This window comes from Leuresthes tenuis, unplaced genomic scaffold (assembly GCF_036924035.1).
Source record: "Leuresthes tenuis unplaced genomic scaffold, fLeuTen1.0.hap1 SCAF_6, whole genome shotgun sequence".
NCBI lineage: Eukaryota > Metazoa > Chordata > Actinopteri > Atheriniformes > Atherinopsidae > Leuresthes > Leuresthes tenuis.
Genome location: NW_027325360.1, coordinates 20,929,872 through 20,956,484, shown reverse-complemented (window position 1 = coordinate 20,956,484; position 26,613 = coordinate 20,929,872). Strand labels below are relative to the sequence as shown.

At 39.7% G+C, this 26,613-nt stretch overlaps 1 protein-coding gene across 1 annotated transcript in view; it reads left to right on the top strand.

The window, feature by feature from the left end:
• The window catches only part of adgrv1 (adhesion G protein-coupled receptor V1), an 87,708-nt gene that overhangs the window by 32,639 nt on the left and 28,456 nt on the right, over positions 1-26,613 (top strand). The window contains exons 52-87 of the mRNA XM_072388146.1: positions 489-611; positions 765-987; positions 1,110-1,314; positions 1,472-1,618; positions 1,772-2,027; positions 2,586-2,788; positions 2,888-3,064; positions 3,279-3,461; positions 3,566-3,745; positions 4,005-4,169; positions 4,296-4,416; positions 4,537-4,660; positions 4,773-4,911; positions 5,048-5,233; positions 5,385-5,620; positions 5,832-5,980; positions 6,144-6,342; positions 6,465-6,684; positions 6,804-7,043; positions 7,172-7,321; positions 7,438-7,658; positions 7,746-8,025; positions 8,188-8,331; positions 8,868-9,039; positions 9,274-9,415; positions 9,515-10,087; positions 10,208-10,464; positions 11,509-11,626; positions 11,779-11,950; positions 12,124-12,366; positions 13,085-13,492; positions 14,055-14,227; positions 14,361-14,607; positions 14,797-14,936; positions 15,946-16,106; positions 16,345-16,445. Coding sequence (XP_072244247.1) covers positions 489-611; positions 765-987; positions 1,110-1,314; positions 1,472-1,618; positions 1,772-2,027; positions 2,586-2,788; positions 2,888-3,064; positions 3,279-3,461; positions 3,566-3,745; positions 4,005-4,169; positions 4,296-4,416; positions 4,537-4,660; positions 4,773-4,911; positions 5,048-5,233; positions 5,385-5,620; positions 5,832-5,980; positions 6,144-6,342; positions 6,465-6,684; positions 6,804-7,043; positions 7,172-7,321; positions 7,438-7,658; positions 7,746-8,025; positions 8,188-8,331; positions 8,868-9,039; positions 9,274-9,415; positions 9,515-10,087; positions 10,208-10,464; positions 11,509-11,626; positions 11,779-11,950; positions 12,124-12,366; positions 13,085-13,492; positions 14,055-14,227; positions 14,361-14,607; positions 14,797-14,936; positions 15,946-16,106; positions 16,345-16,445 — 7,178 coding nt within the window. The remainder of the gene's footprint in view (positions 1-488; positions 612-764; positions 988-1,109; positions 1,315-1,471; positions 1,619-1,771; positions 2,028-2,585; positions 2,789-2,887; positions 3,065-3,278; positions 3,462-3,565; positions 3,746-4,004; positions 4,170-4,295; positions 4,417-4,536; positions 4,661-4,772; positions 4,912-5,047; positions 5,234-5,384; positions 5,621-5,831; positions 5,981-6,143; positions 6,343-6,464; positions 6,685-6,803; positions 7,044-7,171; positions 7,322-7,437; positions 7,659-7,745; positions 8,026-8,187; positions 8,332-8,867; positions 9,040-9,273; positions 9,416-9,514; positions 10,088-10,207; positions 10,465-11,508; positions 11,627-11,778; positions 11,951-12,123; positions 12,367-13,084; positions 13,493-14,054; positions 14,228-14,360; positions 14,608-14,796; positions 14,937-15,945; positions 16,107-16,344; positions 16,446-26,613) is intronic.

The following is a 26,613-nucleotide window of genomic DNA, read 5'->3' as shown; positions in this document are numbered from 1 at the left end:
AAATTTATCCAAACATAGCTTAGAATGTCCTCAGATGCATGTAGCCTACGATGATAAGAGTAATTAAGGAAAGGAGACACCTTTTCAATGCAGCAGTGTTTTCAGTATCCATTGTATTTTCAGCGTTAGGTAGGATAGACAAACAGATTATTGATACTTTACAGAAACAGAACCTTTAATTCATTCATCAAAAAAAAGATAAATCTAAGATTACAGTGTAGACCAGATCATATATTTATACGCTCTGTATATTTTGAAGAGGCATAATCCTTCTGACTCTGCAAAAGTGGTGAGCTTTTGGTTCAGACCTGTTGTGGGTTTATGGGAAAGGCCTCAGCGTGGAGCAGAGCCGAGCCACAGAGGGATGCAAGGCTTGTAATTTGTCACTCTTGGGTGTGTCAGTCAGACAAGTGGCTACATAAACATGCTATTTGTAGCGTGAAAAAATGTAAGTCTGTTTTTTTTTTTCATTTATTTATTTTCTCTAGGTCTCTATCCATCCTGTGAGGTGTTTCAGTGGAATTCAGAAGAATCTTCGCCGCAATTTTATCAGTCCATTCCTCACCCTGGCCTCACCTCTATTCACTCCTTCAGAGCTCCCTCTGGGATTAGTAAGTATAAATGTCATGAACTGCTTTGCTTGTATTGACAGACGGTTGACTGTAACTATTTGGATATTTACTCGTATAGACCAGACACACATATACAGTGTTCAGAAACTTTTTGGTCAAGAATCCCTTATACAGTCGTTTCCATTGTCACAGCTTACGTCTTGCTGGCTGGAAGAAATGGTTCATCACTCTACTCCTGGAGGTCTGATGTCAACCTGTTCACCCTGATCCTGAGGGCTCCTCGAGCCATTAGCTTCCTCTCGTTCATGGTCCCATCCCTCAACATCACAAAGATCCTCTTGGCTTCTACTGAGGAGAATAGTTCCACTGTTTATGAATTCACCTCTATCTCAAATCAGTCTGATTTCATACCCAGGTATCCAGTGTCCTATATTAGTCAAAGACAGACTTGTTTTAGCTTAGAAAAGCAAATCCTTCTCTAGGAGAATCAAGACAGAGAAATGCATGTTGTGTTTTGTTTTTCTTCCTGGCAATCAGTTTTGGGGAGTTGCACTTTACACCAGGCGACAGTGAACTGGAGATAGCTGTGAACATCATAGATGACAACATCCCTGAAGTGGAGGAGTACTTCCAGGTTAGACTGAAGAATCCAAAGGGTGGTGCTGAGATTGGATTTGGTGGTCTGGTGAATGTTTTTGTCCCAACTAACGATGACGCCCATGGAATCGTTGGATTTGCTCAGGTGAGGAGATAAACCTTGTGTGAGGTTGTCATCATGTTACAGTCATTGTGTTAAGCATCAGATTATTCTATTTACTACATTACCACATGTAAATAATCAAAAGGGGACTTCTAAGTATTAAGTGAGGCTGTTGTAATCTGTCATAATATATTTGCAGAATTCCTTGTATATGGAGGTCGAGGAGTTGGAACAAAGTAATCAGATTTCTTTCACTGTGGAGAGGAAAAGAGGGAGTTTCGGCAGGCTAACTGTTCACTGGGCAGCTAATGGTAGTTTGGCTGACATATACCCCACTTCAGGAGTGGTGAGTAACTTTTGCTGAACTAACAGACCTAAAGAAGATTACAATATGTTTGAACAACTTGCTGAAACTGTTTTTCCGAAATAAAAACTATATTATATGTAATACTTTCACAATCATTTGTGGGTAAATCTAAGATTTTATTTTTGATCAAAGGTGACGTTCTCAGAGGGCCAAACATTAGCCATCATCTCAGTGGCTGTGATAGCAGATGGTTTACCAGAGTTAGAAGAGAGTGTCACGATTACCCTCTTGGATGTCACCACTGTGGGCCTTCAAGACTTGAGACACGCTGCAGTCATAGACAAGCAGCGATCTCAGGCACTGCTCACCATCTTACCAAATGGTTCTCCCTATGGTGTGATTGGATGGCATCTGGACTCACAGTTTGCTCTAACACAGGAACCACAGAGTAAGAATTTTAATAAAAGAAATGAATGAATGACTGGTTCATTGACAGTAAATGTTGTTTTTTGCAACAACAACAAAAAAAACAGTTTGAGTACAAACAGGTCCATTGTACCAAACCATTTAAATACTAATCCTAACCTCAGTTATGATTTAATTTTATTTCAATTATAGCCTCTGTAAATTCAGCTAATTGTGGAATACCAGCTTTGAAAAAAAGCAAAAAATACCTATTCTGTTTTTGTGTTTTTCTAAAAAGAGTTTACACAAAATGTGATGTGATGTGCTTATTTCTAAGATGTGAAGTAATTTAGAATTTGTCTATTTCTTTGAGGCCATCCAAACCAAACAAGTCTGAGTAGAACAGTAGCATACTCACACCGCTGAGCATATTTTCTCTAACTTAGATACATGGATTTTTTACTGATCCAAGGTGTTGACATATTTTTCATTGCAGCTTCTCTAAAAACTCTCTCTGTCTATCTCTCTCTTTGATTATCTAATATTTCTGCTGTTCAAACATTAATTTAGTGAACTCAGTCCCGTTTTTACTAATCTGCAGGGACTCCAGTCAATGTGACTCTTTCTATTGTAAGAGAGCAGGGCTCCTCGGGTGAGCTGGCAATCCATTACCAGACCAAGCCAGCTCTTAACCAGCCCCAGTCCAATCAAGCCACTGCAGGAGAGGACTACTTAGCAAAAGATGGCACCATTATCATGATAGATGGTGCTACTGTGGCCCTTGTCACGGTCACAATCCTACCAGTAAGGATGGAATGTTTGATAATAGAGAAGTTAACAAAATCTGCTATCACCACTTTGTTTTTCCATTATTTAGTGTGCATATGCATATGTTTTTTTAAGGATGACATCCCAGAGCTGACAGAGAGCTTCCTGGTCAATATAACTGGAGTGCAGCTTATTAGAGGGTCAGCTGGAGCCGGGCAGCCCAGTGTGAAGAGGCCTGGTATGGAAGTAGCAGAGATTACCATAGAGGAGAATGATGATCCCAGAGGGGTGCTACAGTTAAATGTTTCTGAGGTGAGCACAGAACATGCTGATAATAAAATATTGATGGTATCAATGGAAATTAAATCTATGAGCCACTTCAGGGACCTGTTTGGTTGGGATTTTTTTCTTTAAAACAAATAATGACACAACTGGAGCACTAAATAGATTATGAAAATGTAATAATGTTTCATGTGTTGAATTTCTTATTATTATTCTATGACAATTGGACTAAATATCCGTCTAGGATATCCCTGAAAGTGTGTTGGCCTATGAGATACCACCACCAGACAACATTTTCCATCTGTCAGTGGTGCGACTCGCTGGTACAACTGGAAGACTGGTCGTTTACTGGGAGACTCAGCCAATCACTGCCGATCTTAATGACTTCACTCCCATATCAGGAAATGTCACCTTTCAAGATGGCCAGGTAAAGTCAGATTCACTGTACTGAGCTAAAATCACATCTAGCCCTGAGGTTAGGCTTCTCCGCAGTTTACAAAGTGTTGGCTTGTTTTTCTACAATTTATTTAGAAAGAAGCCAAAATTTCCATCACCATCTTGGATGATGAACTAGTTGAGACCTTAGAAACCTTCAGAGTGAATTTATTGCGTGTGATTGGTGGTGCTCGTCTCGGACAAGTGACCTCAGTAACCATCAGCATTCCACCCAATGACTCACCTCTTGGACAATTTGGATTTCAAGAACTGGAGGTACATATAAAATATTGTCATTATAGTGATTTTCACTCCCCCTGATGCACAGGAAGTGCTTACATGACACATGTCTAAGGGCAATTTGGTAAAGGTTAAAATCCTGCTGAAAAAGACAAAACTTTGTCTCTAATAATAATATTTAGTAATATTATTAATAATTCAGTACTGATAATAGTGCTTTTTTAATTATCATTTTTATTATGTGTGTGTCAGACAGCATGTAGTCAAAAGAGTCTAATATTTAATTCCCTTTCAGGTCTCGATTAATGAACCAGAGTTTGTGAATGATCCTGTTGCTATGGCGACACTAACTGTGCTGCGTAGTGCAGGAGGTGAGGGCACAGTGACACTTGTGTGGCAGTTGGAAGACCACCCTATAGATGACCTTTCACCCATTAATGGAACTCTTGTCTTCACCAAGGTACGGTAGAAAAGGGTGGCATTGTTTCCTCACCAGGTATTAGGTTATTTCTTGTAAATGACTTAAATACAATGTTGTAGTAATAAATTCCATCATGAATTCTGCATTTCTTTTCTTATTTTACAGACTGATTCTGCAAAGTCATTTGTGATTAGAGCCCTCGCAGATGATGTCATTGAAGGAGATGAGCATTTCACTGTACGGTTGTTTCCTGCTGACAGTGGGGCTGTCATTGACCCCTTAAATGGTTTGTAAATATAGTATAATGTCAAATTGCATCTACTGCTTGAGAACTATACAGAATTTATAGAATATAATAATCATCTGTTCCTTATCTGCCCTATCTTCCCTCATCTATCTTGTGTAGGTGTGGTCACCATCACCATTAGGGCCAACAAGGCTGCCATGGGGATTATTGGAATATCTGAGTCATCAAGGAACATCATTCTTGGAGAACCTCAGGGAGATTATAATGGGAGTATCGTGGTCAGGTGAGATACATGTCAATAGCAAATAAGACAAAAATGAGCTTTAAATGTATGTACTTTGGTTTATTCTTCTCAAATTTTGAAAGAAAATTGAGTGTACTCGTCTAATCTACAGCCTTGTACGAGGACCAGGTGTGTTTGGAGAGGTGCAGATGTACTGGAATATAACTCCAGCTGTGGTCTCTGAGTTTGAAGCAATTTCTGGCACTGTTACCATGACAGATGGACAATCAATCGCCACCATTACTCTGAAGGTAATGATAAATGTAATTTCAGTTAATTGAAAAATCAAGGTATTGTCTAAAGAGCAAAATGCAAAAGAATAAAACTGCATCATAACTCTCTTTCTGAGTTGTTGCCACTTCTCTGTCATATGTATTATGATGTTAGGTCCTGGATGATGATCTCCCTGAAGAGCGTCGTGAGTACCAACTTTCACTGACCTCTGCTACAGTAGGACTGGACATAAGTCCAACAGCCGGGCATGCCAGGATTACAATGGCAGCAAGCGACAACCCTTATGGCCTTTTCTCTTTCGCACAACGCCAGCTCAGGGCAACAGAGGAGAACGGACTGGTAAGGTCATGAAAATGAGACTGATGCATATATAAATCTACTTCATTAAGCATTAGTCAGATTAGAAGATGAGGCATTTGTATGCTGTTGCCTGATATGGTGTAGTGTCAAACCTTGCCCACAGCCGTGTCTTTTTCTATCTTCTGCACAGGTAAATGTGACAGTGAATCGCTCTTTTGGCAGTTTTGGCAGCGTGTTGGTGACCTATGAGACCTCAGAAAACACAGCGATCAGTGAAATGGACTTTGTTCCAGCTTCAGGACAACTACTGTTTACCCCAGGCCAAACCTCACAACAAGTCACACTGCATATTCAAGATGACCGTCTTCCAGAGGGGCCTGAGATGTTTTTGGTCAACATCACTGACGTAGAGCTGGTCAATCTCAGGTAATCAAAGGTTTATAAGGTGGAGTGGATTAGTGCCTGTGGTGGCTGGAATGTTTATAATAGCTTCAGCATGACAAAAAATTGCAGGCTGTAAATTAGGCTGGAAGATCCAAGTTATCCATACAAGCATTCCTGAGCCTTATTTTATACGCTGCATGGATTTGAATTCTTGTCAGTTATTCCATATCCTGTGTCTCCCTCTTGTGGTCAGTGCTGTGGACTACACAATAAGAGAGTCAGGACTACAGCTGGACCAGCCTCCAGGTGTAGGCAACATCTCCTCTGTTGTTGTGATCATACTGCAGAATGACAATGCCGAGGGTATCCTGGAGTTCATGCAGGACTATATTGATTTCACAGGTAAAGGTCAAAACAAAAGCATTTCATTTTATCAAGTGAAGTGAGTGAAAAACACAATAGATTAAAAGTTATGGTATACTTTTCCATGATAGAATGTGTTACATATGAAACATAATTTACTGTATATACGATCTATGTTTTCTTTCTGTTCTCTGTCTTTAAGTTGAGGAGTATGTGGGAACTGTATTGATCCCAGTGGTGAGGAGAGTTGGCTCTTATGGAGTGGTTTCCGCTAGCTTTATTTCAAGAGGCTTGAGTGCAACCCCTGTCCTCGACTATATCCTGAATAATGGCTCTGTGACCTTTGCCAATGGCCAGAATATCAGTTACATAAATGTCACTGTTATAGACGATCTCGACAGGTGAGAGTTAAATTGTCTTCTCAAGATACATCAAGTTAAAAATAACCAATTTTAGGCAATTGACTGTAAGTTATATACATTTAATTCCAACTTATCTAAACAACTGTAATTGTGTTCCCCAGTGAGAATGCAGAGACATTTGAGGTCCTACTGGTTGGAGCTACAGGAGGAGCTGTTCTAGGCTCCCAAAATGTTGCAAGGGTAACAATTGGCAAGAGTGACTCTCCTAATGGGGTGGTTCGTTTCGTCAATGAAAGTCTGATCACTGTGGCAAACCCTAACTCCACTCTGAAGCTCAGTCTCGTTTTGGAGAGAGCAGAAGGCCTTTTGGGGAATGCAACGGTATGAGGAATGGAGCAAAAATAGAAAATCACATCATGCAGGTTTTGTCAGATCGTTTATCGTTGTCAGAAAGTTTATCCTGAAGACATGTCATTCAGACTTGTCTTTTCTTTTGACAGGTTGCTTGGATCATCCTTGGCCCTAACAGTAGAGAGGTCCTTTCCCCAGTCAATACAGACATCAGAGGGCCAGTGAATGGGTCCTTCTTCTTCAGGGATGGAGAGGAGGGTATAGGCACCATAGAGCTCCGGATTCTCCCCCATGGTGAAGTGGAAGTGGAGGAGACATTTGTTATAGAGCTCAGCATTATTTCTGGAGAGATGGATGTTGATCCTCAGGCCGGTTCTATAACACTGAAGGTACTTCTCTATCATGGCATTCATATCATACTAGCCAGCTTTGACAATTCCAATTCCAAAGTACCTTTTTCTAAAGGAAATCATCATCAAACATATCTCTGCTTACCTAATGTATTTTTGTATCGCAGATAGAGAAGTTTGGTGACCCGAATGGTATTGTCCTTTTCACTGACGATGCTCTTAGAGAGCGTGTCATCAATGAATCCACAGAATTAGTGGGTCCTCTCAATATTTCTCTGCTGATTACACGCAGAGAGGGTGTCATGGGCAACATCACAGTAAGATCATATCAGAAATGTTCTTTTTGTCATGTCAGTTATTTTATTTGACACTTTCTAAATGTATTTTCTGTGGATATAGTCATATTGTGAACACAACTATACTTTCACTGCAGGTCTACTGGCAGATACAAAGTGACTCAGATGTAAGAGGTGACTTCCTCATCTTAGCTGGCTCAGTGATAATCCTGGAAGGCCAAAGGGAAGCTGAAATTATCCTTAGCCTGATGCCTGACACAGTGCCAGAGCTGGAGGAGCTCTACATTGTCCAGCTCACATCTGTGGAAGGTGGTGGTACTCTGGATGCCAACCCAAACCTGATCAGAACCCTCATCAGGTTTGTAATTCTAAATCTGTATAAAACTTTAGGTGAACACTCAAAGACTGAATCAACTTTAAATGTACCCTCTTCTATTGTCTTTAGGGTACCTGCTAATGATGAGCCTCATGGTGTGTTTTTCCTGAACCCTGAACAACAGTCTATAGCGATTGTGGGCTCAGGCTCTGAGGTCACCAGAGCTCTGGTTTTGAATGTTACTCGGCTTGCCGGTCTGTTTGGCAACGTCAGTGTGGGCTACAGGATCAGTGGAGGTGTAGATGAAGTGATGGACATTGAGGAGATATTGGGAGGACAAGCTGAAGGAAGGCTTCTTTTGATAGAGGGACAGACCTTCAGTACAATCACTGTGCCCATCAGCAACCAGGTAAGGGAGGGGATGCTTCTGGACTCTTACATAGAGACATGTGTTTAGGAATAACCAACTTAGTAGTCACTGAATGATTTGAACTTAAAAGAAAGCATAGTTCATATTGTTTTGAAACACTCATTTGTGTTGACTCCTTTCCAAACACTTTTCTTTTTGTAGGTGTTTTTGTCCTTTGGTTCAAGCTTTACAGCAGAACTCACTGACGTTAGATTAGTCAGTGCTATTCAAGGCTCTGAGCCTCGCCTTCTTCCGGAGACCAGCATTGCTACGGTGACAGTACCTGAGGAAGCAGCCAGCTCAGAGGTGAGTGTGATAGTGATTTATATATGTATAAATGATTTACTTTTGTTTTGTTGTCCTTGGTGAAGAGGACAAAAAATAGCTAAATATTTCTCTAAATTAAATTGTTTAATTGTTTATGACCATGATGGATAAAATTCAGTGATATAATGCAATTATTTTCTGCAATTATTTTTACACTACTGCAGACGGAAAAATTGATAAGCAACCATCAACAACAACAGTTGTCTGAGACTGCATACCTCAACATAACCTGAATGAAAAAATTTTTTAGAGCTGGAACAACATCAATAGTTAATCACTTTTAAGCCATACCCCACCTCTGCTAAAGTGTAAATCTCTCTTTAACTTTTTTAGTAATCCTGAGTAAATAAGGCAACTTTTTCTTTGTCTCTGGAAGACAAACTTAAATGTACTGCACCATATTCCTCCATAACACTCACCCTTCTCAGTGAGTTACAGGATGTTCTACTGTTTTCTATATGTGGGCAGTGAGATAAAACCCTTATCATCTACCCTGTTTCACTTCTGTTTGGTAGGTTGGCCTTGCATCGCTGGCTCTACAGGTTTTAAACATAGAAACAGGGAGATGTGAGGCTAAGGTGACACGAACAGGGTTATTTGGGGACATCAGGGTGCAGTGGAAAGCTGGATATCCTTCTGGACAGGCTCCACCTGGCTTTACAATCGGGCCTATTGTCCCAAATTCAGGTAAGAGATATCTGAAAAACAGAATTACAACTGGACATACTTACTTTACTTCAACCCAATAGTACTACTTTTCATCCCAATCAAAGACTTTACCTTTCATCTCATATTATAATAGATTACTTTCTGTGTCTCTATACCACACTTTCAATTTGATTGGTATGCCTATTATGCTAAACACACTAATTGAAGGTTTTCTAACTGTTTGTACATCATGTGTTCCTTCTGTATATTTAGGCTCACTAACCCTGGCCCATGGAGAGAGGACTAAAGCCATATCTTTTACAGCTGTTGCTGATGCATTAGAAGCAGCTTCCTATGCTATACACCTCACTGCTGCCACTTCCAGCACTGCTGCAAGTGGTGCTGTAAATTTGAGGTACTTTTTTAAAAGTGGTATTAAAACATGCTGCAGCCAGTTGATGTTAATCTGTACCACTGATTACTTATTCGGGCCTCTGTCTATCTCACTACCCAGGTCAGGCTTTACTGTGGCAGAAGTGGAACCACTGGGTATCTACCAGTTTGCCCCTGATTCTCGCCAGCTCGTTATTGCAGAGGACATCCAAACTATCACACTTTATGTTCAGAGACTTTATGGTTCTCGTAGTAACACCACCCAACTGTCCTATACAACAAAAGATGGCACTGCAGCAGCAGGAGAGGACTTTATTGCTGTGCCAAATGGACGTTTGGTCTTTGACTCACCTCACCAAACCAACACTTCTTTCCGTCTTTCTATACTTGATGACCCCATCTCAGAACCTGATGAGTACTTTCACGTCAACTTAACAAATGTTCAGGTTCTTACCCCTGACTTAGTCTGGGCACAAACCTCTCCTCGCCTCAGCTCTGAGCACAGTTTGGCCACAGTCACCATCCTGGCTAGTGATGCCACTGGTGGAGTGCTGAGTATTGGACCCGGACTTGTCCAAGTACCAGAGGACCGAGATGAGGCAACACAGCAGGAGCAGAGGGTTGTTCTGAGGGTGCGCAGATCTGACAGTGTTGCAGGGTCTGTGAGTGTCCGGGTCCAAGCATATGGAGGTATGTGTATTTGTTTATGTTTGTTCGCACTGGTAATTGATCTAGTAATTGTCTTATGCCATATTGTGTGTAATTTAACTCAAATAACTCAAACATGTGTTGTGTGGTTATATTCAGATGGAAGTACAACACCTCCTCCTTTCACGCTGGAACCTGCTGGGACCCTTGCAAAGGAGGAGCAGGACTTCCGACTGGAGTCAGCTATAGTGTCTCTGCAGGCCGGTGAGGATGAGACAGAAGTTATCCTCATCATCCTGGATGACTCAGAGCCAGAGGGACCAGAAGTATTCTTCATTTACCTTAGTGATCCGGAGGGAGGAGCTCAGATCACAGACAGTCCATACCAGGGCTTTGGAGCTTTTGTCAAGATCACAATCCTTGGTAAGAAACATTAAAATTAGTAGCATTAATGTTTTACTCACAGTGTGTTTTAGTGAATTCACACAATCACAGTCACAATCACTTTTATTCAGCCATTTGTAGAGGCCACATTGACAGCAGTTACAGATTGTCATCAGTTTTCGCAGTCTAATCCTGTTCTTCCTGGAAAGTCAGATTAAATTCTTCCATATCATTGATGAAGCGTCTGGGAACTACTGTCAAATGCAATTTGAGTCTAGGTTTTTGTGAAAAGGTGAACTATTTAGTCTCACCTCACATCTACTCTGGAGTCAGATTTTCTCACAGACCTCTAATGCAGTTCTGAGCATTTTCCCTGCTGCCATCACTACGCTTCACTGTAGGAATGATCTTAGCTAGATGACAGGTAGTACTCGGTGTTCACTAGATATGACGTTTGGAGTTCTGCCCAAAAAGTTTATTGTTGGTGTCATCAGACCAGAGAACTCTTTAAATTCAGTCAAACTTTTAGCTGTCCAGGAAAAACAGGATTAACCTCCTTTGTCTTTAATTAAGTTCTACTGAATGGTTGTTCTTCAGGCAGGTTTTTACATCTATGCAGTAGTCTTCGGAAGCTCCGTTATAGTGACTGTTAGATTCTCAATTACCTCTCTGACTATGGCCCTCCTTGCACCCGGCGTTTTTTGTCATCTCTTTGTCATCGCATTTTGACAGCTATCTTCCTCATCATTAATGACTCAGAGACCAAGTCGTCAAGGAAATATACTAATGGTTCCAGACTTCCTCCAGTTTACAATTATGGAAGCCAAGATGTTCTCAGAAACAGGAAACGGGAGCATTAGAGATGGTCTAATACACTCATGTTGATATATGCCTTGTCACAGTTTTACTACTGAATTCACAGTACAGAGACCTTGGTGGTCATCGTAATAAAATTTCTCTCATTAGTCAGTGTGTATTGTAGGATATTATAAACCGTTTGAACCATTTTATTATAAATTACATAAACTACTCTGTTTGTAACAACTTTTCTTTTTTTTTTCTCTTTATACTCTACTCACACAGGGAGTGATTTCCATAATGGTATTGTAGGATTTAGTCTTAGCTCTCTGATGGGCCAAGTGCTTGATGAGGATTCAGAGAATAGAACTGTTCTGCTCCATCTGAAGAGACAAGAAAACAGGTAATAAAACAATATAGTTTAATATTTACTTTAATTTCTGGTTAAAAATTGATGGTAATGAAAACCTTTCATCTGGAAATTATTCTATTATCAGCTGCATCCTGGAAATATTTTTTCTTTTCTTGTAATTATTCACTTTCTTCATCTCTCAGAGCCTTTGAGGATTTACAGGTCTACTGGAGAGCTACATTCAGCAAGGATTCTCAGAGTCTTGTCAGTTATGGAGTTGACTTAACCACACAGCTTGTGCAGACCTCAGGAACAGTGATCTGTAGGAGAGGAGAGATAGACTGTGTCCTCACTCTAGAGGTTCTGGATGATGAGGTAAGAGGGAAGCAGAGGGCCCCAGTAAAAGCAGCACCACAGCATTTTGTTATCATTCTTACCTTTGAATGGGGTTAAGCCGAACCGTACAAGGTGGGATTATAAAGTTGGTGAAATCATAAGAAGTGCAGTGGGGAATAAAGTTAAACAACTTCTCATCTGTGTTGTTGTAGGAGCCAGAGTACCAGGCATGGTTCTTGGTGGAGATTTATCAAGTGGGTGCCGGAGCTGCCATTAATGAGACCACTCGTTTTGCCAACATCACTTTAGTAGAGAGCGACAACCCACAAGGGGTTTTGTACTTTACCGTGGGCCATCGACTGCCCATCGCCACACTGATGACCACAAGGCTCAGTCTGCAGGTCTACAGACAAGCAAGCACAGCTTCACCCATGACTCTACAGTACCGCACAGTGGTAAGAGAGAACAATAGTGCAATTAAAGATAATAATTTCAGAGATAATAATTTTGGACAATATTATACAAGGCCTGAAATTATTATCTTCAATTGACGATATGAATAGATCTTAAAAGTGTGAGTGCCAATAGCAAGACTGCATTAACTTTCAATCTTACTTACATTGTCATTTAATTCTATGCCCCCTGATTTCATTGCAGCCGTCCTTACGTTTAGATTAATAATGGCAACAATGTTTCTGTATTTATCAAGTTCAGAGAGATCAAGGTTCTTCTCTACTCACGTCTTTAATCTCATTGCAATGTTTTATCTCTTTGAGAGCTAATGATTTTTGACATCTACACCCAGACAAAGAGCATGCAATGTCCAGTGACACTCTTTTTGATTTGGGAGATGAAAGTAAGAGAGTGTCTGCTATACTTAAAAATCAGAAAAACCTCACAGAGACACATGGTCAGGTCATCTGCTTTCATCTCTCAAAAGATGTTGTTAGACAGTGGGTTTCTGTATAATCAAAGCTCTGTCCTCATATGGTTATGCTTTCATGGGCCACAAGTAGAATGTGGACCATGTTAGAACTGTGCACCAAATGAAAGTCTGAACTATAATCAGTTTAGTGTCATCATAGGAAAAGTTCACAAATTATGACAGCGACTCTTCATCATATTGTAGCTTTTAACTGAGTTTACCTCAAAATATGTCTCATTTTCCTGTAGGAGCTTCCCAGGGCAGAGATGGTGGGTCCCTATGTAATCTGGCCTGCTAAAGAGGGGATGGACTTTCCTAAACAGGACGGCCAAGTAACCTTTGATGCTGGGCGTCAGATCACATCACTAGACATATACCTGACACCTGACCTCGCCTCACCCTTACCCACACCAAAGCGCTTCCAGGTTGAGCTCTACAATCCCACAGGGGGAGCCAGTGTTCACTCTCAGTTTGGGCTCGCTAATGTGACTCTGGTGTCAAATGCAGCTAGTGAGGCTGTGTGGGTCCTATTGGACCAACTGCATCAGCCTCTTGATCCAACTATATTAAATCGAATGCTGCAAGGACTTAAGAACAAGGTCATTTCTCCTGTCACTCGTGAGCAGATGACTGCTGTGCTTGAAGCGCTGGATAAGGTGAGAGGGTTGAAGCAAAGATTAAGGACAAAAATATTTCTTCTTCTAAACTCTTTAACTTCTAAATCTAAATGGGTAGAATGAATAATAAAGAAGAGTTCTGTCTGTTTATCACAAGACATAACGTGATTTTCTCAGTACTTTCTCTAGAATGTCATTCAAAAGTCACACTACCTATACAAATTTATTTGGCAAATTAAAAAAGTCTTATTTATATATATTGGTTAAACTAAGAAATACTGCATACATGTACCACATAAACAAGTGCCACACTGATGCTGTTAGTACGCTGCTCTGATTTTATTGTCTTCATATTGTGCTTGTTTGTCCCCTGACAAGTGGAGACACCACTGTCATTTGATATGGAATAATGTGTGAGGAGGATAGAGCAGAAATACATTCAGCATTAGGTTATGTGGGAGTATATGATATAAACCGAGAGTGAGAAGAAAAACAGAAGAGATTGGGACTTCAGAGAGAAAGAGAATAACAGATCTGTTACAGATACGTGTATGTTGTATGGTTTGTCATTCTTTCTAACTTTCTCTCTCTCCTGAGCCAGGTGCTCACAGAGGCAGAAAAGGCTCCTTTACAGGGGAGCAGCCGGAATTTGACCTACGACCTGTTGTGTTCCCTGGCCAATCCCACCCGAGTTGACACCAGAGGCCTCAGCCACCTTGCTGAAGTAGCAGAGCGATTTGCATTCTCCTTCCTCACACATAGCCAGTGTGAGATGTGAGTAACAGTGTTTGAACTGAGTGAAGAAATAATGAACATTTCCCTGTGTCTAACAGATAAACACTATCTTACATTTAAGTTACGCCATGCTTGATGTGATAAATGTTTTCTCTTTTTGTGATTCCTCCAGAATGGGTGCTGTCCTTGAAACATGCCCATATATGACCATATCAGCCTTCCAGTGGTACCCCACACAAATTAATGGACACAAATTTAGGGGCCATAATGCAGACTTCTTCCAGCTTCCAGATACACTGCTGCCGGTGCCAGCAGTCTCAAATGCAATCTGTGGCAACCTGAGCAGGATTCAGATGACTGAGTTTAGAACCGAGCACTGGTTTCTCACCAATGATACATTCACAGCTGTCAGTGGGAAGGTAGGGAACTGTTGGTGTAGTTTTACACCATTTGAAGAGCATTAATCTCTTGTTAATTTTACTATTATGAGACATTATTTTGTGTAAACAGCAGGTGGCAGTGTTGCTTTGAGCTATAGCAGTCATCATTTTTCAGTGGCAGGGCAAGTGAACTCTCCTCTATTTTATGTCTCTGTTTGCTTTTTGTAGGTATTCTCAGTCAGCCTCCAGGACAGAGGGTCACGACCCCTAGAAGGTGGCAGTGAGGTGGTGTATCGTGTCCACTCCCCTGGTCAGCAAGTTAAACCAGGAGAGTCTGTGTGCCTTCTCTGGAACCAGACCACTGCAAGGTAATGCACCAAAGACACACCAGATCAGATACATGATCAGCCAGCCCTTGAAAAATAGAATTTAATAGTATTGGTGTCGTTTGGTAATAACACTACTGGAGCTTTTTCTTTTCAATTCTAGTGTGTACTCGCTAAATCTTTTATTTCTCCTTAACTTTCCTCTAACACTATGCAAACATTCATGCCCAATATCTGTACTCCATGCCAACAGCTATTTGTCATCCTCATACTTAACTGGGTGACTAAGAACAATGTGGTAACTTAAGGACAAAAGTCCATGTGCTGCCTCTCAGTAAGGCCTCTCTGTGGCCATGTGGGATATTATCTCCTTCTCGTTTTACATCTGCACATTCAGTCTTACAAAGTCTGTATCCTGCCATTTGGAGTCTGTTTTGTTAAGGACATTCCTGGGGTGTGGAATGGGATTTGGCTGGAACACGCTGTTACAAGTTCAAGATTGGTTGGTTTGGTTTTGCCAGAACAGTTTCTTGGATGATAATTCCCAGACTAAAGCTTATTATAGAACTGACATTGAAACTAAGCAAAAGGTGGAGAGAAAGTTAAGGTCTGTTGATTGCAACTGAATCCAATAAAATAGGAATATAGCTGTTTGTGTGGATACGCATGGTTTGCAACCCCACTCAGTTTTAACAGGTTTAATCACTGACGATGTTCTTGTATTTTCATCTTCATCCTCATAGAAATTTTAGATTTCATTCTCTTTTTTTCACCTCGTGCCAAAATTTATGAATCCTCATTATACTGAAATTTTTATTTTCTGACCAACTTTATAATCTTCTGTTTGAGATCACAGAGCCATCTTTAAAGGGAATAGCTGATATGAATTAACACTGATTTAACTGAAACATCAAGAAGGAAATTGTACAAGCTGGTTTATTTGTGTTATTTGTTTTACTTCCATTTTATTGTGCTCTGCTCTACTGTACTGTCTCATCCTCTGTTATGTCATCCGGCCTTGTCTCTTCTCCTTTCCTCCCCTCTATTGTAGCTGGTCATCGGATGGTCAATACTGCAGAGTTGTGAAAGAAAGTGGGAATTATGTGGAGTGTGCATGCTCCCACTTGTCTATATATGCAGCCCACGCTGAGTTTGTCATGCTTGCATCCTACAATGAGGCTTTCTATGCCTCAGGATTTATCTGCATCTCAGGTACAAAAACATGTTTCATTTGTCTTTTTGTTCCCATCCTTGCATGTATTTACTTATTTTCTTGTGATTTTTGTGTTTGCCCCCTGATTGCTTGCTGTTCTTCTCAGCTGTTTAACTGGTACATTTGAGATGGATTTTCAATATTGTCCGTCCAATTCCATAAAAGCTATGTGATTTGAATTAATTATTTAATTTATCCTTAACAATCATTCCATGTTGTCCATTTTTCCTTCCTTAGGGTTTGCATTGGCCATCATATCCCATGTGCTGTGCTCCCGTTTCCCCATGTTTGCTGCCAAACTGCTCACCCACATGATGGTGGGTTGTCTTGGAACTCAGGTAATTCAGTTGTTTGGATCTTCCTTTGTTGCAATACTGTGTTTTGCATAAAAACTCTGGCATTTTCACCTGTTTGTATCTACTGTATCTCTTAATAGCCTTAAATGTAGATTGATGGAGATACTCTAGAAATAGCTGGAAAAGGCATTTATCTGTCTGTGCACAAGGAAACAGTGAATCCAATCCTGTGCATGAGTGTGGATTACACAGATTAAAATAGTTGTAATGTACAAGTGCAATACTCACCTCTTGGCATCCAAATTCCAAATAAAAAGATAATAACATACTGGCAAACATAGATTTGATTTTAAACATTTACTAAGAGCACACACACACATATGCTTCTGATCCAAGTCTCGCTACCTAACATGTCACAGGTAATTTCTTGGAAATGTGCATGGATGTGAACACACATCATCAGATGTCATTGGTTGCGTAGCTTGCGGGCCGCTGCGTCCTGACAACACAACCATCCCCCCCGCACCCATGCCCATTAAAAACGCAAGCTGTCACATAACCATTGAGTGAGATAGATATGTAGCTACAGGTTAGTCTCTCTGCTGGTTCCGATCCTTTGTGTGTGCGTGTGCATGAGTGAGTGGTAATTTTCCACTGGTCCCCCCTCTCTTTGGTTGACAAACACAAGCACTTTCTAAAGCAGACCTTGGGGGCTAGATACCTCAGACTTGACCTGTTTATGGCCCATGCAGAGCCCCTGAACCTGAAATGGTTTTGGATGGAAAATTCCATCCTGTTCTCTTCCCATGTTGGTACTTGACTGTATTTATAAGGCCTTCCTTCTTGAATGTCTGAGATAGTGTAATGTTTTAGCAATGTCTGTGTAAATCTCTGGCCTTCTGGTCAAGGTTTGTTGATGAAGACATGGTTGAGTTTGCAGACTGGCAAGCTGAAACTCCAACTGAATCTGTTCCTGTGTAAAATGATGCACCCTCCAAGTGGAGAAATGTTTATTACATGTGTTTTCTTTGTTCTTTATCTGTGTCCAAAATGTGTCTAACGTGATTGGTAAGGGTATTATTTTTTATAATCCTTGTTGGCTAGATTCACCTCAATTATTAATTGTTCTTACCCCCAAATCAGAGGACTGAATTTGCGAATTTAGCTAACTGTATCTGTATTGATAGTAGTTGATTGCACAAGATGAGGTATCTAGTTGACTTAAACAGCTAAAATATTTTGTAAATTATCTCAACGACCTGGTTTTTCACCTGGCCTTAGGCTCACTACATAGTATTCGCTATACAGAAGACTCATTAGTGGGAAGAGGCCTTTTGCTGATGCATTGCAAACACTTCTTGAATTCAACAAGAGGTGCTTCACAGTTTTGTGATATTGTTAAATATTCATAGTTGTCAAATAACGGCAGGATACGTACACACCGAAAATCTATTTATAAGCTATATCTTTTTTAATTGTACTTTGTCCACCTAACTGCACATTGACTGCAGCTGTAGCAATGTAATCATATTCAACATACTCTCAATGAATTGGTATTAGCCACAATGGTAGATAAACAACAGTTTTTAAGTCATGGTGGATCCATCATTGTAGCTCACATTCAAATATTTCAAAGGTGAGCTTCATTATAACTTACCTCTAACATGGCAACTGTTTGGACTGAACAAATTAAGTTTCAGATGTGGTTCCTGTACATATTTTTCTAGATATTTCTCAAGTCCTGCATCTCAGGCAGAAAACGACACTAGCCACTTCATGGCTGGGATATCTGAGGAGTATTATATGATCACCAGACATTACCAATGGGTCAGAAACCACCAGCTGACAGTATGGCTAGAATTTGCGGGCTTTGTCAGCTCCTGGCTCGAGAGCCCAGTGTATGATGGTCTTTTTGGACTCTTGTAAAGTACATCTTTTGTGACGCGATTTAGAAATGGTACACTCAGTACTGAATTTAATTAAAATTTCTAACTGCATCACAAAACAGCAAACGCTACATAGTGTACTATTTAGTGATATAAGTGTGCAATTTGAAAACAGACTTAGAGCCCGGTCAAATTGACAAAAAATGGCCCATTGTTTATTCCTTGGGGAGGTGGCTGAAGTTTTAAAATGCGCATAAACATATAAGTCCAACCAACTCAAATTGTACAAGGCACTCAAGTACATGCTCCGAACTTCTATCTTTTCACATCTTGTTGTAAAAACAGTAAAGTATAAATGTATATTAATACTGGGGAATTCCCAATATAGCTGCACTCATTCGTAAATTTTTTTAATTTCTTTTGTCAGACAGCTAAAGTTGTTAGAAATTGCGACTAAAAAGCAGCCCATTAAGACTATGTGTCAACTCATGGTCACTTAAAGCATTCTCACACTGTCACTAAGCTCTAGTGAAATCCTGGTTTTCCTTATTCAAAGTCTGTGCAGTGAATTATGGTGTGCTTACATTTACCATGATCTGCCACCAAGAAAGTTGAAATAATGTATTTAATTTATCTGACAAATGTCGGTCTTCATTAAATTCCAAATGGGACAAGGACAGTGGTCCAACTAAATAGCCAAATCAAACTCTTACCATAGCTCTACTCAACTTTTCTTTAATTACTGTGATTGATCTCCCTGCATCTGCAGCACCTTTGTTTCAGTTTTTTTTTCAAGTTGTCTTTCTCCTTCACTTGTCTCCCTACAGCCTTTGTGTAGTCCGCATCAGTCTGCAATCGAGTCTGTTATGTCAGGTCTTTCTTCCCTTCATTTTTCTTTTACACTTTAGTACAATGATAATCTGTTTTTAAATACACTATATTACAGTAACAAAACAGCATTATGAAAGGTTTTGTCTGTAATTTGGATTATATTGCATTTCATACTTATTTCTTTAGGTTTTTAAACAAACATGTAGTGTAGATATAGTTAATGCAATAAGTATTCACACAAATTTGTAAATATTTATTGGTGTCTTACTTTAATTCATCAGTTGATATACCGAGACACACTGAATTTGTATGCTGGCTTGGGAAATAAATAACATGCTAAATTCATTTCATATATAACAACCTTTTGTGTCATTAAGAGCCTGAATCGATGTGTGTCCTTGTGTGTGTTTTTCGATGCATCTGAAAATTTAACTCTGTCCTCCTCCATTTGACTTTCAGAACTATGCATACCTTGCAAGCTTGTTCTCTCTCCCTACAGAACCAAAACAGCAATGTTCTGAAGGCCATTCAAAGTCTGTGTTTGCAAAGATTTGTCTGAATCCACATCTTGCTAAACCTGAAGCTGTAAATGCAGCCACACCAGCCAGTCAAAATAGTATGTCTTTAGAAGATTGTTATTCATTGACTGTTTGAAATTGAAGAAGGCAAAGGGTCCTACATTTTTAATGGTAGAGAGGTAATTTGTGATAAATAGTGAACTTTATCTCAGCCTTGCTCATTCTTCACCACTGGCTCTAACTATCAGATTCTGCTCCAGGGCCCCCCCTTACAGAGAGGGCTCTCCATATGTGGTGGCTGTAATTAGTCACTGACTCTGCCTTCTGTGCCGAGAAAATTAAAGGTGCCAGTGTGATTAATTTTGCTTTGCAACAGCTACAGTCAACCGGAGAGAACTAGAATAATATCTTGCCTCTCTGTGAGAGCGTAAGAAGTGAAGCAGGCGAAAAAAAAATTACAAGGGAAGGCTTCTGGTTCAATGTTTCTAGTTTTTTAGTAATATCGCTGTCCCTATGTTCTGACTGCCATCATTTTAACTGCTCTAATATGTAGTTAAGAAATGTCACAGAGCGAAGGGCAACACAGGTTGACCCATGTTTACATAACCACAAAATGAAAGGCAACAGAGAGAACAAGCAAGAGAGAAGGATGAGTGAGCTAACTGCACAGAAATGGAACAAATATTAGAAAGACCTGTAACACTGAGAAGGTTATTTCCCAAATAAAATGCATGTACTTTTTTTCCACACATCACAATTATAGTCAACAGTTAATAACAGCTTAACTGTTAGAAAACTTTGGCAAAGGTAAGAACAAACAAACAAACAAATTATGATCCCAACTTAAGTTTTAACAGGAACTTATACAGGAAGTATAACCAGGAAACTGGGAAACTATTAATTATGTATCTACTGCCATATCAACAAGCCTTTATTCAGCAAAGTCAGATTAATGACTTAGAAGGAGCAGAAAGTGCACAACAAATTCCCATAAACTACGAGAATGGATCTCTAGTTTCACATGAAACTAGAGATCCAACTAGAGATATCTATGTTATATTTCCTTTTTAGTCATCTTTCGGGGCTTTTTTCAATGACAAATAAGGCTCAGATTCCAGTGTGTTAGACATTTTCTCAATGTTTCAGTAAAGTAAATTATTTAAGATAAGCATAACAATATCCCAGACTGAGAGTTTTGTTGAAGTCAAAAACAAACAAACAAAAAAAAGAATCTTGTTGATGGTGCCGGGGGTCAAAAAGGTTGAAACTGCTCTCTGTCGATATATAGATATATAGATATATAGATATATAGATATATAGAGAGATGAGGGCTGCCCCCGACAATGATAAATGCGTCAGACCTCCTGCTAGGAGATAATAAAGATTTGTCCTATCTACCACCTCCAGGAAGCTTGGACTCATGCTGACTGATTGTGGGGGTTTTTATGTGCCAGAGTGTGCACATCTTTCTGACATAAGAGGTTGGGCAGTGACAACTTTTGAAAGCAGTCTTGTCTTCCCCTCAGCAGTCCAGCAGAGTGGATTGAATTAAACAAAGTACTGCTAAGTATTAGTCATATTTCTATGTTTGGTCATTTAAAGAATGTAAAAATAGAAGAGCTCAATTTTATATGTAATACATATAGAAAGTTACATATATATATACACACACATATATATAAATATATATATATATATTGAGAGAGTGGAAGATATATATATCGTGAGATAGATGTGTGTGTCAAGTCATCTCAGGCCAGATGGATATTTCATGTAATCTAACATCAAATTCAGTAAGTAACTCGCAATCTTTCAATGTGCAAATGTACATGCATGTATTGACGTGTAATCCCAACAAATACCCATACTGCCTCATAATTTCATTCTGGTTGTCTAGAAAACTAGAATAGATTGAGAGGCTTTAACATTCACAGAAATAATTGCTTTTCTTGTACTTTAGATTTCTGCAACTCTGCTCTTCATTCTCTGTCTGTAGCTCCTTCTTAAGCTTTAAACAAAAAGTGTGTGTGCACATACACATGTTTCCAAGTGTTGATATGGGAAAGGAAAATTAATTCCCCAATACTATTGCGAACAAAACACAATTTAAATTCTCATCCATTGTAGTTAAACAGACCTTCACGTCCCACTCGCCACTCAAACGGTGAATGTTTGCCCCAGTGGTCTCAGTGCTTTTGCCAGTATCTGGGATGTGTTTAGGTAAGTTATAGTTCTGGTAATAAAGGATTTCCTGTTATTTCTGGGACTGAATCCAGCATTCAGAAGTCTGCTTTCCCACACACATAAAGATTGCACTTTATGTGTGCAGGAATCTGTTTTCCCTCTCATGCAACATCCACTAGCGTCACTTCCTGTTTCTGAACAGAATACAGAAGCTTTCTCATTGCTCTTGGGATTACGAAAAGTTGCTGTGTGTCTAGAAGGGTTTCTCAACTCTCCAACAAAGGGGGTTTATGAATTGTGCAATCCATGACCTTACCATACTTGTATAGAGCTCAGGATCAACACAAGCCTTCCTACGTGAAGTAAGTGACTGCTTTTCCTGTGGATGTTTATAGGTTCCCATCATAACCAATCAAACATTAAGTCAATAAACACAGAGTAAGTATGTGTCTGGGTTCTCCGGCTGACGTCAGAGAACATGCATAGCTTATCACAGTCTGTGCTCATGCCCAAAAGATTTTTAAAGCAAAATGAAGGAAAGGATGAGAAGAAAACATTGTGTATTTTATTCCCTCTTTTTCCACTCTCAGCTGAAAGATCACTTTACTTACTGCTTTAGAAATTTTTTTGATAGATTTTTTTTTCTTCTCCTTTTTTGAAGTAAACAGCCACACAATAGAAAACAGTATGTCCTTAATAAGATTTTAATGCAATTCTAAGCTCCTTACTGTCTGTCAGCCTGAGCTATTAGCAGACAGGGGATGGAGGGGTCTAAAGTATCAGCTGTCCAGGCCTGTGTTACTGCATTTTTGTGTGTGTGTGTGTGTTTGTGTGTGTGGGGGTGTGCGTGTGTGTGTGTGTGTGGACAAGACAGTGGAGTGGTGAAGTCTCTTGGGAGACTCACATTACACTCTACTTGCTTGTCCCACACCTTGTGCCAAGTGTTGCCCTGAGTCCTCTCCTCATAGTCTGATCCATCTCTGTTAAAGTCAACACCATCTTCCTTGTGTACACTCACTCATCACTGTGACCTCGCTTAATTGCAACTGAAAAGTGAGTCTAAACTTTACTGACAAATAGGTAATTTCTTGCTCCTTCTTGTACATTTCCTGTTTTCTCCTGACTTTTTCTTTTTTTACTCTCACTCAAGATTTATTTTCTGTAATTAGGAGTAATGTCCCACTTATTATCTGTGTCCTTCATCTCTCAGGTCGATGTCAGCCTGAGCGGACATCAAGAGCAAAAGACTATTTAACTCTGTCTCTGGTTCACCTTCTCTGTGAAGGTGGCTGCGTTCACCTGGTGTGACTCATCAGTTTGACCACTGGCAGTATATTTTGCCTTTTCATAAGCTGGTTGCAGAATATGCAGTTGAGTCATTTCTTCCCTGTTTTTATTTATTAATCTATCGTATTTATTCATTTTTTGAAAGGTTATTCAGCGCCACTAACTGACCGCGTTCTCGTCAGCACTTGGTTAGTTAGAGATGACACACGTGGTTGAGATTTCATGGTGCATGTGTAGTCTATGCACTGCTTTGTTGGTTATTTACTGTAAATGGAGCATCAAGCTCTCTTTTTTGTGGCAAACATTGTCAGCAAACTTCTCATGGCATTGTTGATGGCTTTTGTCTGAAGGCTGTATAAAAAGAAGGCGTTGGCAGGGGCTCTAAGCTGAGGCTTACGTTATGTAGAGGCCAGCATATGCATGCTCATGATGCATTATGTTGTGATAAGTAGCACTGTGCATGATTTTAAAGTAGTCATGTTTGAATGTCTGTCGTCAGGTCTCGAGCTGATCTTTCAATATTCATGAGTGTAATGTAAGTTGGATTAATGGTATTGGTCTTCCAAACATCCGCTGTGCTGCAGCAGACTCTGACCTTTCTGGACTCTGGAAGTTACACATTCATCTCTCCAAAATGCATGTTGTCCTAACAGCTGGTGACCCTTGAAATGCACAAACTTTCCTCTCGTTTTTGAAAAAGCAGGAGATTACAGCACCCAATCTCCATCAGCTGATAAAAGATAAAGCTTAACCATATAAAGTAATAGCTATACCTTATGTCTTAATTTTCCTGATTAAACTACAAATCATACAAACTCCATATGCTTATGACATTAAGTACATATTAATTTGGATACTCAGCAAAAGATTTTTTTCAATTAGATTTTAGCCTAAGTTTGTGTCACACCTCACAAATCTAAGAATGAAAAAACTTCATATTCCACAGATGTAAACTATCTCCTGTTGACAATCACTTTGTATTTAACTCCTGATTTATTATATTGAGCTGGCACCTTTCACATGATTTTGTGGAGTCATTAAGTTCATCATTGGGAAATTGTTCAACCAGGGCTGTTAACGTTGTGAATGAATGTGGGACACTCACAAAGTTCTTAGTATCCTTTTCTATTTTTGGAGTTTCACAGTTTGTCTTGGCAGAGCTTCGTGTGTAAAGTTGACTGAACTTTAGAGGTTTAGAAAAGGGTGTACCCTGAAACTTTTTAGGTCAATGGTGTTGCCATTATCTCTTGATGTTTGCAGCAATTTTCTCGGTTAGGTCAATGGTATGTTTCCCAGTTGTTGTAACATTTGATACAGAATTTCCACATTAATCTGGTTTCACATAGTTTCACTGTTAAAACTGACTGCATATTAGCTTGAGCTCATGAGGACCCAGATGGAAACTTTTTTAAAGCCATCTGTCAATTCTACAATAGCACAGCAAAAGACAGAGTGACAATACGTGTGTTGCTCTGTGTGTTTTTGTGCATGTCTATGATGCTCACTGAACAGCCTCAAATAGAAGTTGAGAGCTGCCCAACTTCCCGAGTGACTCAGGAAGTGCTGAATGGAAGAAGGAAATGACATGCAGTGTAATCTAAGAGATATGTATTTATAATTAGTTCTTTTGTTCAACCTACTTTAGAGGTTGTTTTTAGCTCCTTTTTTTGAAGCACAATATTTTCCTGAGCAGGACTAGATATTTGGAGTTTGACAAGTTGACTGGAGCAGCTGTAACTCTGTTGGCAAGTGCTTAAAAACACATTTTAAGCAAAGAAAATTGTGAAACACAACGAAAAGACATGAACATGAACACAGACATAAGCATTCCAGTACATTCATATGAAAATGCACAAACATTACATACATACACATACAATGGCCTTTTATGTCTTCACTTTAACTCTTTCCTTCTTTTACACATGCATTGCACACACTGATGTTGTTGCAACCTCCATCTGTTAATCAGAATAGCCTGTAGGGGTCACTGTAGCTCTATGGCCAGAGTCAAGTTCAGCAGCAGCTGTGAATGAAGTGCCTGATCAATGACTACCCTGAGAGTTGCTTCTTTTTATGACTAAACCTATGGAGCACACTTAGAAATTACTCCACAAAAAACGGTTGGCTGAGTCAAACCCTCCAGCTCTTATTCTTTGAATGAATCTACCTGTGAAGCTTGAATGTGTACAACTTACTCATTAGCAGACAAAATCTGAACAATCATTCAGGACAGCATCTATGACAAATTAATCTTAATAGCCCGATGCAAAAAAGACAGAAATTAGATTACAACTATGCTAAAGTCAACGTTTTTCAATCATCTTGTTAATCTAGTCTTAGTTTACCAAAGAAGATTTAAAAAAAGGCCCTGCCAAGATGTTATGAAGTGTATGACATTTCAGTTCTGGCACTAATTAGGCCTGAATCTTACAGTGAGGGACTATTGCAGAGTTTACTGGCTTTATAGCTTTCCATTGATAGACACAGGATCTCTCTTGAATCAATGGCTTGTTTGATAGATGTTGCTAGATGTTTGGTTTGTGTTAGCTTAGTTATCAGATGTGCACTAGTAAAATCCTCCTGATGATAGTTGAACCATCACAGAATGATAAAGAAAAAGGAGCAAAATCTCAGTAAAAAAATACAATCTGCATGCTTGTATATCTTCACTGTTCTTGGTCTCAGCTGTGATGTAACTCACATGGCACTGTCATAATGATAAAAGCATGCTCTTGCATATATTATCAACAATTACAAAACATATTGACCTCCCCTGTCCCTCTTTTGTGTGTCACTGATTGTGAATATGTTGCACAACTGTGCAGATATATATTCCCCTGCTGTTCTGCAATGCAAAATGTAATATTCTTTTCCAGATTCGAATAAAGCAACTGCTCCTCAGCAGAAGCACACATGCACACACAGTGGTTTGTCTTAGAGCAAAGCAGACCCACTGAGTGTGTGTGTTCAGGGAGCTGACCTTGAACAGCTGGGTACTTTGTTTTTATAGCTGTGCAGATGTACATGGATCCATGTGCGTGTCTCGTGGCTTGCAAAGAGTTCTCTGTTTGGTCCCCTGACTGCTTCACACCAGATGTTGAGGAAGGAAATTCAAGAGGCATCTTGAAAGTAGCCCTGTTGTGATGAAAAGCAGCATTTATGCGCCTCTAATGTCTGAATGAGAAAAAGAGCAGGCCTGCTGGAATGCAGCTAAATGTGCTTCATGTGGGTGGCATTGCTTAGATTGTATGGAGGAGTTAGCGTTAACACTGGTCTCTATATGAGTGTGTTATGAGCAGTGGCCGGGGATGCAGCAACAACAAAAAATAGCATTTGGATTGTCTCTGTCTAACTTCTCTCTCAGAAATAGGCTCACGATAAATCAAAACAAGCCTGGAACGTTAAATGATTAACCAGTTTTATAGACTTAGATAATAATGACACTAAAGACACTGTTAACTTGTTGACACTGTCTGAGCTTATTTTAGCCATCTCTTACTCTTC